This window comes from Cucurbita moschata, unplaced genomic scaffold, assembly GCF_002738365.1.
Source record: "Cucurbita moschata cultivar Rifu unplaced genomic scaffold, Cmos_1.0 Cmo_Scf00027, whole genome shotgun sequence".
NCBI lineage: Eukaryota > Viridiplantae > Streptophyta > Magnoliopsida > Cucurbitales > Cucurbitaceae > Cucurbita > Cucurbita moschata.
The window spans coordinates 3,280,800-3,294,442 of NW_019268543.1; the positions used below are offsets into that span (position 1 = coordinate 3,280,800).

General features: G+C 33.4%; 4 protein-coding genes across 7 annotated transcripts in view; 3 read left to right on the forward strand and 1 right to left on the reverse strand.

Annotated features, from left to right (window-relative positions):
- LOC111462755 (exocyst complex component EXO70A1-like) overlaps positions 1 to 2,878 on the forward strand; it is a 4,068-nt gene extending 1,190 nt beyond the window's left edge. Inside the window, exons 2-3 of one of the 4 annotated variants that reach the window (XM_023106480.1) lie at positions 56 to 80; positions 289 to 2,878. In XM_023106480.1, the coding sequence (XP_022962248.1) occupies positions 303 to 2,357 (2,055 nt within the window). In that variant the 5' untranslated portion in view covers positions 56 to 80; positions 289 to 302 and the 3' untranslated portion in view covers positions 2,358 to 2,878. Of the gene's footprint in view, positions 1 to 55 lie in introns of all 4 variants that reach the window. The other 3 variants (XM_023106482.1, XM_023106479.1, XM_023106481.1) reach the window with 3 other exon arrangements.
- A 4,328-nt stretch (positions 2,879 to 7,206) lies between these two features.
- LOC111462633 lies at positions 7,207 to 8,404 on the forward strand. Its single transcript, XM_023106293.1, has 2 exons — positions 7,207 to 7,718; positions 7,867 to 8,404. The coding sequence occupies exons 1-2, from the start codon at positions 7,243 to 7,245 to the stop codon at positions 8,261 to 8,263; spliced, it is 873 nt and encodes a 290-aa protein (XP_022962061.1). The 5' UTR covers positions 7,207 to 7,242; the 3' UTR covers positions 8,264 to 8,404.
- Positions 8,405 to 10,650: 2,246 nt separating this feature from the next.
- Positions 10,651 to 13,643, forward strand: part of LOC111462634 (putative peptidyl-tRNA hydrolase PTRHD1) — a 4,155-nt gene continuing 1,162 nt past the window's right edge. The window contains exons 1-4 of the mRNA XM_023106294.1: positions 10,651 to 11,063; positions 11,765 to 12,152; positions 12,361 to 12,538; positions 12,639 to 12,857. Of these exons, the coding sequence (XP_022962062.1) occupies positions 10,680 to 11,063; positions 11,765 to 11,947 (567 nt within the window). The 5' untranslated portion in view covers positions 10,651 to 10,679 and the 3' untranslated portion in view covers positions 11,948 to 12,152; positions 12,361 to 12,538; positions 12,639 to 12,857. The remainder of the gene's footprint in view (positions 11,064 to 11,764; positions 12,153 to 12,360; positions 12,539 to 12,638; positions 12,858 to 13,643) is intronic.
- Positions 12,154 to 12,640, reverse strand: LOC111462635. Its single transcript, XM_023106295.1, has one exon. It carries the CDS (start codon positions 12,519 to 12,521, stop codon positions 12,321 to 12,323), a length of 201 nt encoding a protein of 66 aa, XP_022962063.1. The 5' UTR covers positions 12,522 to 12,640; the 3' UTR covers positions 12,154 to 12,320.

Here is a 13,643-nt window from a genome sequence, read left to right on the forward strand (position 1 = left end):
TCTCTTTTTTTTTTTTTTTTTTTTTTTTGTTGCTGATTGGAGTTTTTTCGTTTTGGTCCAGCGAGTTACAAGTGCATGAGGTTTACTTCTTGTACTTATTCTATTTGATTTTGGATTTTCTCCATTTCGATGATTCCCAGGGAGTTTTCCCCTCATGATTTCCGGAAAGTTACAAACAATCTTCGTTTCATTTGTTGTTTTTTGTTTCCCGCCGTTTCTCTTGCTCTTGATTTCGGGTTTTAACTGGCGATTTTGATTCTGGAAATTCTTGATTATTGGGGGTTTTAGGGTTTGTGTAGAAAATGACGGCACCGGTGTTGGTTGATGGGAAGGGGAAGGGGAAGAAGAATATTGAGAATTTGGTCTCTGCTACTAGGTCGTTGAAGGCTAGTTTAGAGAAATCTAGGGCTCTAGGATTTGCGTTGCAGAAAGCTGGGTCGAGATTGGAGGAGATTAGCCAAAGATTGCCGACTTTAGAAGCGGCTGTTAGGCCTATTCGTGCTGATAAGGAAGCTCTGGTCGCCGTCGGTGGCCATATAAACCGTGCTGTTGGCCCTGCGGCGGCGGTGCTTAAGGTTTTTGATGCTGTTCATGGCCTTGAAAAGTCTCTGTTATCGGACCCGCGGAATGATCTCCCTGGTTATTTGTCGGTGTTGAAACGAATGGAGGAGGCATTGAGATTCTTGGGAGATAACTGTGGGCTGGGAATCCAGTGGTTGGAGGACATAGTTGAGTATTTGGAAGATAATACTGTGGCTGATGAGAAATATCTTGGGAGTTTGAAGAACTCGTTGAAGAAACTGAGGGATTTACAGAGTGATGAGGAGAAGACTGAGCTTGATGGAGGTCTTTTGAATGCTGCTTTAGATAAACTAGAGAACGAGTTTAGGCGTCTGTTAACGGAGCACAGCGTTCCACTTCCCATGTCTTCTGCAGCGTCTGTCGGTGAGCAAGCTTGCATTGCTCCATCTCCATTGCCTGTGACTGTTATTCACAAACTTCAAGCCATTCTTGGGAGATTGATTGCTAATAAACGACTCGAACGATGCATATCCATTTACGTTGAAGTTCGTAGTTGTAACGTTAGGGCTAGTTTACAGGCTCTTGGTTTGGATTACTTGGAGATATCGGTTTCCGAGTTCAATGATGTACAGAGCATCGAAGGGTACATTGCGAAATGGGGAACGCATTTGGAGTTTGCAGTGAAACATTTGTTTGAAGCTGAATTCAAGCTTTGTAATGATGTTTTTGAGAGGATAGGATTGGATGTTTGGATGGGTTGTTTTGCAAAGATAGCAACTCAAGCTGGTATTCTTGCATTTCTTCAATTTGGGAAAACTGTTACAGAAAGCAAGAATGATCCTATTAAGCTATTGAAGTTGTTAGATATCTTTGCATCCTTGAACAAACTGAGACTCGACTTTAATAGGCTGTTCGGCGGGGCTGCCTGTTTGGAAATTCAAAACTTGACTCGAGATCTAATTAAGAGGGTTATCGATGGCGTAGCCGAGATTTTCTGGGAACTTCTAGTTCAGGTGGAGCTCCAGAGGCAAAATCCTCCACCTTTAGATGGGGCAGTTCCAAGGTTGGTTAACTTCATTATCGATTACAGTAATAAACTGCTCAGCGATGGTTATCGGCCGATCCTGACCCAGGCCCTCGTCATTCACCGGAGTTGGAAGAAAGAAAAGTTCCAAGAGGCTCTTCTTGTCGGTGAGGTAACGAACCTTGTCAAAGCCATTGAGCAGAATCTGGACACTTGGATAAAGGCTTATGAAGATTCGACCTTGTCGAACTTTTTCGCTATGAACAATCATTGGCATCTATACAAGCACCTCAAAGGAACGAAAGTCGGAGAACTAATGGGAGACAAAGTAAAGGAACATGAACAGTACAAGGATTACTATGCTGCAGTTTTCTTGAGGGATAGCTGGAGTAAACTTCCTAGTCATTTAAGCAGGGAGGGTTTGATTATGTTCTCGGGTGGACGAGCGACTGCTCGCGATCTTGTTAAGAAACGTTTAAAGACATTCAATGAAGCTTTTGAAGACATGTACAAGAAGCAGTCAAACTGGGTTATAACTGACAGAGAATTGAGGGAGAAGACATCCCAACTTATCGTTCAAACCATCGTGCCCGTTTACCGTAGCTACATGCAAAATTATGGCCCTCTGGTCGAGCAAGACGCAAGTTCGAGTAAGTATGCGAAGTACACCGTGCAGAATCTGGAGAAAATGTTGCTGTCCCTCTTTCACCCAAAGCCGCTTCGGTACAGCAGCCTCAAAGTTAGGCAGACTAGTGGGAAATTCAGCAATGGCGCCGCAGATCATCGTCGTTCCAACTCCATGGTTCTGTGACTTTCAAAGAAGCTGAATCCTCTTGGATGGATGACTGAGCTCGGCTCGTATATCCCGAATTGCCCGACGCCTTGAACCAGGTTCGGACAAGGGGGTCGGCAATGAGGAATGAAACATTGGCTCCCTAGCTCATGCCAAAGGCTTTGTGGGCTCAATGATGAACAAGCTCAGAGGCATACCAGGTATATTCCATCTCCCTTCACTCATTAATGATTAAGCAAAGCCAGATAGTGTAATTTGTTAGATTTTTGTATAATTCTTTAATATATAACACTTCTTGCTCGTCGTAAGGTAGGGAGGAAGAAGGCAATTGATTATAAAGTAAAAATGTTTATCTACCCTGTTTGTGATGCCTAATGGTTTTTCTTTGCTGTCTGTTCTGGATGAGAATGGTTAGCCATTGTTTTTATTTTCTTGATTCGTCGTCCGGGCTCAACAATGGCAGGTTTGGATTAAACTATCGACGTTTGAAATGATAATTACTTTCCTTATCGATTGTGTTGTGCTTAGATTGGTTATACCGGGTCATGGTTGAATGGTGATGCTTAAAGTTCTCTATTATCACGCTTTTAAGTTCGGGGTTGGATCATTTGAGATTGCAAACTAATAATTCTCGTAAATGTGTAATTTTTACATGTTTAAAGGACTTATTTAAATGTAGGGGCTATTGTATTGCGAGATCCTACGTCGGTTTGAGAGGAGAATGAAGCATCCTTTATTGGAGGGTAGAAATCGCTCCCTAACAGATGTATTTTATAATCGTGAAGCTAACGAAAGCAGACAATATCTGCTGGCGCTAGCGGTGGACGTAACAATTAGGATCTTTTTAAATTTATTTTCTTTCTTCAAAGCTAGGATAGAAGGGTATATGTTAAATCTTTAGGGTCAAAAGAGTAATTTCTTCATTTATGTTGTTTAAAATTTGAGCAGCAAAAAAATACAGCAAGCTATAAATTTAATAAAAAAATATAAAAATGAATTTTCATGTTAAAATTACGTTTAAAATACAATCATTTAATTTGAAAGAAAATCAGATTTTTAAGCTACAAATTTGATTTTCCCCCACAAATGAAACAATCCTTTGTAATGTTTTTAGGGCTTACGCTTACCCGTTCGGTGATCTTCGAAAAAGAAACGACCAATAGAAAGCTCACAAGTGCTGCCCGTCAATCTCTGTCGGCCACCAACCAGAAGAAATGCCTCCACCACCATCACCCATTTCTTGGTCTCTACATTTTGCAATAATTTTGATCTATTTTTCTTAAATAATCATTTTTTATAATTTATTTTTATTTTTATAAATGGGTTATTATGATTTAATCGAGCATAACATATATCCTCGAGGTCTCGAAATACAGGTCAGAGATTTGAATTGTTCTCTCATACCTATTGAACTCCAATAAAAAAACGATGTTACGACTTAATCAATTGATAAGCCTAATTTATTTCGTCCAAATCAAACCCACTTCTAACCAAATAACGTCGTAATTATTCAAGTCATTAGTATTTTTAACCTATTTTTTAAAAATTTATGGATATTAATGAAAATATTATAATTATATATAAAAAAAAAATCCCAATTATGACTCTCTTGTGGGGTCCACGGCGGCTATTTCCGTTCAACAAACAGCACTCGAAAAGATTTTTATGACCCCTAATAGATTTCTCTTTATATTTCCACTTATTCTCCTATCTCTCTCTTTCATTTCTTATCATTTTTATTTTTTAGTCCTTACATTTCTTCTATTTTTTTATTTTAGTCCCTACAAAAACTACTAATTTAGTTTTTAGACCTTTTTTTAAAGGTTATTTGCAATTAAGCCCTTCTCGAGCCTAGAAAAAAAAAAGCAATAAATTCCAGAAGCTAAGTCTTTATTCACCTTTCGACAGGTGTCCACTATTCTATTCGCGAAAACCCGTCTTAGATAAGAAAGTTGTCTTATCTTATTGTCGTTCAATCTAAGATAGGAATTCATCCGCAACGGACAACAAAGCTAACTAATCATAGGTTAAGACGGTAAAAATCTATTCGATAAATAGCTAAGATTCGATCGTGACTTCAATATCAATTGATAAGGACACTCTATTCTACACATTCGTATAATATTTTTTCCTTTAAACATAATTTCTCATATTAAAAGTATCTCAATTTATACCTTAGGGTAGATTTCCGCACGAAAAATTGTTGAAAAAAACAATTAAAATTTAAATAAAAAATTAAAAAATGGCATTTTTTTCCTATTAAATTTTAATTCTTTTTAAATTAATGAAATTGTGATTGTTTCATTCAATCCAACCGACATCACAAATAAATTATTGGTTGGGATTTTAGAGCTTATCCATTCAAAATATATGTAATTTTTAATTATAATTAAACATTTTATTTTTTTTATAAATAAATAGCAGCGGAACCAAATATTAGTTTTTATTTCAACATAAATTAAATTAATTTTAAAGTGAAAAATATATAAAAATTTAATCTTCAATTTCTTTTATTATCTGTGTCTTATTTTTTCAATTTAAAATTTAAGAAATTCACTTCAATTTATCCATTAAATCTCTATTTTTTCTAAAATAACCTAATTAATATTTTTAATTTATTATCTACTCAACAACAAAATTAAAATTTAGAATTCTCATAAATATAAAATTTTAATTTATGTCTAATATATCAATTAAATTCTTCAAAATTTTATAATGTACGAAGACCTATTAAATATAAAATTTAAATTTAAATATCTATTAAATATATTACTGTCCGAAAATAAATTTATAATTTAATAAAAGGAACTCCTATTTTTATTATTTAGATCTCTTATATTAATATATCTATATATATATATATGTGTGTCGGTAGCCTATTAATAAATTAAAGTGAATGTTAAAAGAAAAAATGATTATCATCACATGGTCAAATAGGGGCATGAATAATGTCTGTATTAAAGTCAAAATGGAATAAAGATTTGGATGTGAAAAAGTCAAAAATAGATAAACACAAAAGCTTATCTTCTAGAATTTATTTGAAATTTAATTTAATACAATATCCTACCATTCAAAATAAATAAATAAAATATCATTTTTGTCCTCCAATTTTGAATTTTGTTCTATTTTATTCTCTCAAATTTTAAATATTTAAATTTATTTCATGTATTTCTAATAAATTTTGAATTTAATTTTGTTCTTCGATCAATTTCGGAGATGTGTCAACAAGTCAAGGTCAAGCAAGATAGACTAGCAGTGCCAGACTGTTGCAAGGCTTGTCAACAGGTCAAGGTAGTCAAGCAAGATAGGCTTGCAAGGCTGAGTCAGTTTTCTCCGTGTCTAGAAGATTGTGTAACCGTCTAAGTCCATGACTTAAGAATTTGACCAACCCGAACTGCTGAACTCAAACCATACAAGTTGGGTTGGGTTGATTTTTTTTAAAAATAAAAAATTCGAGTCAACTGTGTCTAGAAAATAGAGTTGCAACTCAACCCAATACTACTCTACTTCTAAGACTGTTACCAAGATTAGAATATTTGACGTTTGTAATTGATGTTAATAATACAGTGTGATTTGTAAATATTTGATATTTGAGTTTTATGAGATTTTAATTATTAATATAACATATTTTATATGATTTTTAAAAAATTATTTAAAGAAATGAACAACTCAACTCGAAAACCAAGTATTAGTTGTAAACTCTATTCGAGTTGCTCGGGTCACCAACCTAACTAACTCGAAATTTCAAGCTGGTCCAAAAGGTTTTTCTAACAAAACCCGTGTACATTTTTAATTTAAACTCGAACTACCCCGAATAAATTGATCCTCCAATCCAACTCAATCGGTCGAATTCGTTAGGTCACCAAGGTTTTTTTAACATCCTAATCATTGGTTTAAAGGGCACGTTGGACAATAATTTAATGTTTTTTTATGGAATAGGATTGGGCTATAATTATATACATATTTAATTGTATAAGGATATCAATTCGGATTTTATTTGAATTAAAAAAAGGCAAAAAGAAAAGATTTACCTAAAAGTATGAATAAAGTGGGACCCACCATTCTTTTACTCTCTCTCTTAGGTTGGTCTGACGTTTTTTCCTTGCCCCTGTCCCTGCCACGTCATCTTGAACCGGTCAAAATTTATTCCATGGCTAACACGGCGTCGTTTCAGGCATTTATTTATATATATATATATATATACATATATATAAAAAATCCAAATAAAAGATTGTCATAAATTAAGATTCTAATATTTAGAAAATTTTCAAATAATTCAAATTTTAATTACTTGTTGGACTTGTCAACCAAGTTTAGAATATATAAGAAACATTAGTTACAAATTTAATTTTTTATTTCATTATAATATTATCATTTTAAAAAAATTACTTGAAAGAATTAAATACTTAAATTATAGTATAACTTCTTCGTTAAACTGCTATTCATAATTTTTATTTTAGGAATATAATGTTAAAAATATAAAATATGGGTTTGATCTTTAAAGCTATATAACACATCATTCTCGAAAAATTGTTTTAATTAAATAGGTTAAATTACAAATTTAGCCCTTAAAAACCGAGTAAATATGTTCGACTTAAAAATACACGAAAATTAACCCGTAATTAGTCGTTATAAATTTGCAAAAATCTAATTGAAATTATTAAAATTTATTTTATATTTTTTCATAAAAAATTAGTATTGAATTATTTAATTTCCACTTGACTGAAAAGTCATAGGCCATAATTTGACCAGGAAATAAATTAAATTTTAGGGCAATAATATTTTTACGTTTGTTATTTATTTCCATAATTTGGATAAAACTGGTCCGAAAATTTGCCTTTTTTAAAATAATAATAATAATAATAATAATCAGCTGCTTCCTTTTTTTGCAGCTCTTCCTTTAATGGAACGCATTTTCCCTTCCAGTTTCATCCCTTTCTCTCTCTGTAAATGGCAGCACTATCTCTTTAACCAACGTTTCACGACAACGAAGAAGGAATCTCCGCTACTTCCACTTCCGTTTGATTCTCAAATCTTCACGATCATGGAGGTTCTCTTCGGTCCTCCCTCTTTCAACATTCCGGACGCCTCTTCTTCCTCTTTCGTAAGAGACCGAACCGCCGTATCTCCGCCGCCGCAGCACCGTGTTGATTCGCCTTGGAACTCTATCAAATCGGATTTCGGACGTTTCGCCTCCGGTAAAGGTCCGGAGGATGAAATCGATTACCGTTCCGATTCCTCGTCGTCGATTGGAGTTCCTGATGATGATAGCGATGAGGAGAGCGTTTCGTTTACTGGCGGAGATTGCGAGGAAGTTCAGAGTAAATTAAATGCAGGATTGAACTCTGTCGAATCGTTGGAAAGGTCTCTTCCAATTAAGTAAGTTAGTTTTCCTTTTCCTTCTCGTCCTCTGTTGTTTGATCGATTAATTGAAGGAGATGAACTCAATCACTCGATTCGATTTGAAGAAATTTGTCCTGTTCAATTTGCTGGCCTCAATTTGAGATTTCTTGAAATTTTAAATCAGGAGAGGCTTATCGAGTCATTTTTCTGGAAAATCGAAATCGTTTGCGAATCTAGCAGAGGCGAAATCAGTAAAAGACATTGAGAAACCTGAAAACTCATTCAACAAGAGGAGGCGATTTTTGATTGCGTCGAAATTGGCGAGAAAAACTTCCTTCTACACCTGGCCAAACCCTAAGTCGATGCCTCTGCTAGCGCTCAGAGAAGAAGAACACCACGACGATGGCGACGGCGACGAAGATGAATCACTTGCTCCATATTCTTCAGAAGATAATGAAGATGAAGAAGAAGAACCGAAGGAAAAAAGATCTTCAGATTTTCAGCACAGAAGATTGATGAGCTTTAAGTCTAGAAGCTTCTCTCTGGCCGATCTGCAACAGAAGCACCATGATGATCCATAGCCTTACCTTCTCCCTCTCTCTTTATTTTTATTTATTTATTTATTTTTTTGGTTATTTGTTTCTTCTCTTTCCTTTTCCCCTTGATTTTATTTTCTCGTCATATATGTATTGTATCCATTATACATAAAATAGTATTTTTTTAGTTAAATTAAGCTATAACTTTTAATTTTAATTTTTATTTAATAATTCTCTAACAAATTTAAATTTTTAAAAATTAATTAGTTTATGAAGTATATATTTAAATTTTATATCTAAGAAAATTAATTAGTTTATAAAGTATATATTTAAATTTTATATCTAAGAAAAACCATTGAGTAATGTAAAAATAAAAATTTGAAAATAATATAATGTAGTTGTATTTTATATTTTTAAAATATATTTGATGGTAAATTTTTAATCTTCATTTAACAAAAAAAAATATATATATATATATATATATATATAAAACAAAATCGAGACGGAAATACCCAACTCACAATTTATTAAGTGAATTTAAATTTTTTGAAAGTTGGAGTACTAAATTTTTAATTTCAAATTTTAAAATTAAAATTATTATTTAACCTTCTTTTGCAATTTTATATTATTTAGTAAACATATTTTCACTTAAAATATTAATTTAATCACTCTATTTTAGTATTTATAATTGTGATGGCGTAAATATATTTTCTATAAATTAAATTAAGGACTATTTTAAGATTTATAAAAAAATATAGGACTAAATTTAAAATTTAAAAAATATAATAAATTTCATAAGGTATAGATCAATATTATATTTTTAGAACTTCAATTTCGTCATTTTAATCTTATAAAATTTCAATTATTTTTTCTTAATCTGAAAGGATAATCAACGGAGTCGAATCCACCAGAAGAATTCAACCAAAAATTTCAACAATATTAGTTTTTATTTGGATTTGATTTGAAAAGTTGGAATAAGAAGATAAAGATAAGATCATTTGGTTTGGACGTGGATGTTTTAACCAATTAATGTTTGGAAAAGTGGGGGATTTATTAATTATGTTAGTTAGTTGGGGTGAAAATGGAATAAATTTGAAATTATGTCCTAAAATAGTTGGGGCAATGACTTTGGAGATAATTTTTTGGGTTCTTTTTTCCTTTCATTGTTTGTAAGCAACTAATAGAGATTAGTCAAATCAATGATGAGGATCGTTGATGGTATTGTTATCATTTAATATATATATATATATATATATATATATATATATAAGCGAGATGAACCTCTATTTTCGACGACTTAATCATAGGAATTTCGAAATTAAACATTTTGAGCAATTTTATGTTAGGTAACTTCGTGGAATATTTTATAAGACTCGTGGGAGTGATAATAGAGTATGTTAGAAAAACTCTATTTGTTCGATAGTTTTCACTGATGTCCACGAGCTCCCCATCCTCGCCCTGTAAAATTCTCTATTTATTTTTGCAAGGATTAGGGCGAGGATAGGGTTTCTGGTAGGAACTGTTCTTCGTTTGTTATTATTATAAAAAAAAAATAGTAATTTTAAATAAAAATATTTAATTTATACTTTTCATTTTTTGGTTCCCAAGGTTATTAGAAATTAAAATTATTTAATATAACATTAATCCATATTTAAATTATAGGGAGAAAAATGGTGGTTTTTTTAATTAATAAATTAATAGTTAAATCAACTATGATAATGATAAACGAGAAAAGCAAAATAACATAAATTATATAAATAAATTAGTCCAATTGGCACAGTAAATATTAAAAGCATTTGTTATTACTAAAATTAGAGGAAGATAAGAAGACATAAAAACTCGTGTAATTTGAAATAAAATTTGAAAATATATCTATATTTATATTAACGAGATGGAACGGGTTGGAGAATTATGTATGATCAGGAAATATAATCCTCGTTTCTGACCTCATTTATGTGAAATTCCGTCTTACTCCTTGAACGGGGAATTCCTACCCGTTCGAGGTGGGTACTCATGAGGCCTCAACTCTCGCGGGTTAAATGGATATATATCTAGTCTTCGCTTTTAGAAGTACGATAAGTCAAATAGGTAACATAGTCATGTCGCATGAGACTCGTATGAGACTCGTGTACCAAAGATGGACTCTAAATTCATTCCAATTGTGTGCATAGAGCATTTTGATTGGCACGGAAACGTTAAAAAAAAATAAAATCAAAATTGATCCAAAATAACAAAAATAGTTAGATTTGAATTAAAATAATAAAAATAGTATCTAAATTTTCATTCTAATAATATAAATAGGGAGACCTATGCTATTTTTCATTAAAAGAAATATTTTATTGATATTCTATTGGGCCTAGGCTCAAACAATAGTGGGCCCAATCTTTAGGCCCATGAGGTCAACATAGAATTTCTGGGCGATTTCACTGAAAGTTCGGTAGCTACTTCGCGTGAAGATATCATGATTTCTGTAATTTCAGCATCTCGATTCACTTTCTCCATTTCCAAATCCACGAAGCTCTGTTCGTGTTCGAGGTCTAGGGTTTGGCCCTCTTCTTCACTCAGTCTCCGCTCTCGTAACCGAAATTCGAATCTGTTTAGCTCCGATTCTATGAGTGAATCCGCTGAAAGTAACTCCGCTCCTCCACCGGACGACAGCGTGGAGAAGACAGCCGACGTTTTGATTCAGTACGTGGTGCTCCGGAGAGATCTGATCGATTCGTGGCCTCTTGGAAGCGTCGTAACTCAGGGATGCCATGCTTCAGTCTCCGCTGTTTGGTTGAACAAAGACGATCCCCACACTTTCGAGTACTGTAGTCCACACAATATCGATTCTATGCATAAGGTTGGTCGAAATTTTGATTCCATTTTTTAAATTTGATGTGTGGTGCCTCGAACTCGGACGGACAAAATGTAGTATCCATGTGTAGCCTTGAACCTTCTCTGTTGATAAGCTGGAAATTTGCTTCGTTGGTGCGCTGTTAAGTCGCTATAGATGAGACAGTCTGAGCAATTTGGAGCTTTCGTGTTATGGTTCTAGTCGCTGGTTGATTTATTTAATTCTGGAAAGAACATTTTGCGTCTATCAAGCATTTTGGAAGAACAATTGTTTACTGGAAAACTATTTTTGTTTCGGTTCTTGTGTTCTCCATTAAAGTATATTTTTGCTATTCTGAAGTTCGAGTCCTCCTTGCTCGTATTGTTTGTTGAATGTCCTGATTTTTCGACCTAATATTCATACGGTTGTATCTCTCTAGGCTCTCCACCGTATTCGTAGAGTCGTAGGGAAAGGAGAGGGTTATTTTCTTAGTTCTATAGCTTCCAAGGAATTTTTCACCTCCATTTCGCATTGGCCTGTGTAACCAGCCCCATAGTTAATGCTAACCTCATCATTTCAAGCCTGCAAAACGATGAACTGCCAATTGGAAGTTTCCTTGCACATCAGATTCTTATCGCGTGCAACTTAATTAGTTGAAATTACAGTTGTTCTGCATTTCATTGATCCAATCCCTGAAGTCAGTACTGACTTTATTTAACTTTATGTAGGTTACTCTTGAGGTGAAGGGAGAAACTCAGATCGTCAACTTGTCGGAGAAACTTAGAGCAAATTCAATCGCCCACAAACTATGGATAGAACAACCAGAGAACATCCCAACATGTCTTGCAACAAAACCCTACCCCAAATCTGTTGTATCAGCATTTTTTAAAAAACTGAAGCTCTGCAAGTGATGGAATATTGAATTGTAAAGAATTGACGAGTAGTTTCATTTGTTATGCTCCATTTCTAGTTCATATTAAGATATGTATAATTCTAATTTCGAAGATATCCAGGATTACAAACCGTTTCTGCAGAGATCATGCGGCACACGCGAAGTAGCTCATAATCATAAAAGAGACGTGGCAGAAGAAAGACCAATTTTTTGGAGCAATCAAGGTACGTATATGGTATCTCTATTTCTTAAAAGTAATAGATTTCTTTACACAAACACTGATTAAAATCACAAAACAAAGATCAAATAGGTCAACCCCCTGTCTAAACTTCACAGATCATGAAGAAAAAGTACAAAAAAAAAAAAAAAAAATCTGTAAGATAGTGGTGTTTCTACTGTATAACGAGTTGTCTGGTGCACATGGTGCAATAGAACTTGCGTTTGGTTTTCCAGTAAAGGGGGAGGAAGCAGAACCTCCATTGGCTTTCAACGTCGGTGGCCTGGATCATGCCTCCGCAGAAGGGGCAAGCCCCTGGAGCTGGTTGCCTGGACAGCACCCTCTGATCCTCATCGCACACGAACACCAAACACATCTTGTCACCTCCTTCAGGTTCTTGCTTTTCCTTGGCTTCTAAGCTTCTTTCTGTTAATTGTTTGTTTGCTTCCTGATTTCTTTTTTGGGTTTTGGATGAAAAATCTGGTTGGGAAAGTGGTGGACTTGGAAGACTTTATAGAGAGAGAAAGAACGAAGTTTCATGGAATTTGAGGTTTCCTTGGGGTTTGGCCTGTTATGGTGGAGAACCGCGTGCATCTAGAAGATTCTGACCCACTCCAGAAAGAAGGAGAAGAAAAGTATTAGATCCGGAACAAAGTCCAGATGGGGGAATTTCGTACACTCGTCTTCACAGTAGGAACACGTGGATCTCCAGGTTTGACCAATCCTAGTTGCTCTAATTCAACTCTTTTTACCTGTTTATTTTTTTCTTTCTAGATTTTAAAAAACAAATCTATTTATCTCTAATCGTACAACTTTTGTTTTTTGTTTTTTTTTCTATTTCTTTTCAATATTTTTTTGGGCATTAATACTTTTTTAAAAAATATTGTAAGACAGCCCAATAAAGACAAAAAAAAAAAAAAAAAGAAGTTATTTTTGTTCGAGGTTTCGAAAGTGCCCACGTTTTTTTTTTATCAATGTTGTAAAGTAATGGAGTAGTTAGTCTTACTTTAAGACGATTTATTTATTTTTTATTATTTTTATTATTATTATTATTTTTTTATCTACGATTGAGTGGATGGTTCGGTTGCTGCTCAAAATTAGTCTTTGGCGGGTTTAAATACTTTGGTCCTTTTATTTTATGATTTGATTTACTGTGTATTTTGTGCTTTCAAAATGTTTTTTTGGTCGGCATATTCTTAATTTTGTTTAATTTAATTTTGTTTAATTTTTATACAAAAAGAAAGCTCTTTAATACAAATTTTTAGCTACTAAATTTTAAGAAAGAAATAGAATAAAGTGTTATGACCATGCTTTGCATCTTGAAAAATAAAGTTTGCCCTTTTTTTCTTTAGATATTAAATGTTTATTTTTGTTTATTTTGTAGAGTTTTAAGGGAGTGTTAATAAACTCTATTTAGTTGGGGTCTCTCTCTCTCTCTCTCTCTTTCTTTCTTTTTTTTTTTTTTTTTTTTTTTTTTTTTTTTTTTTTTTTTTTTAAA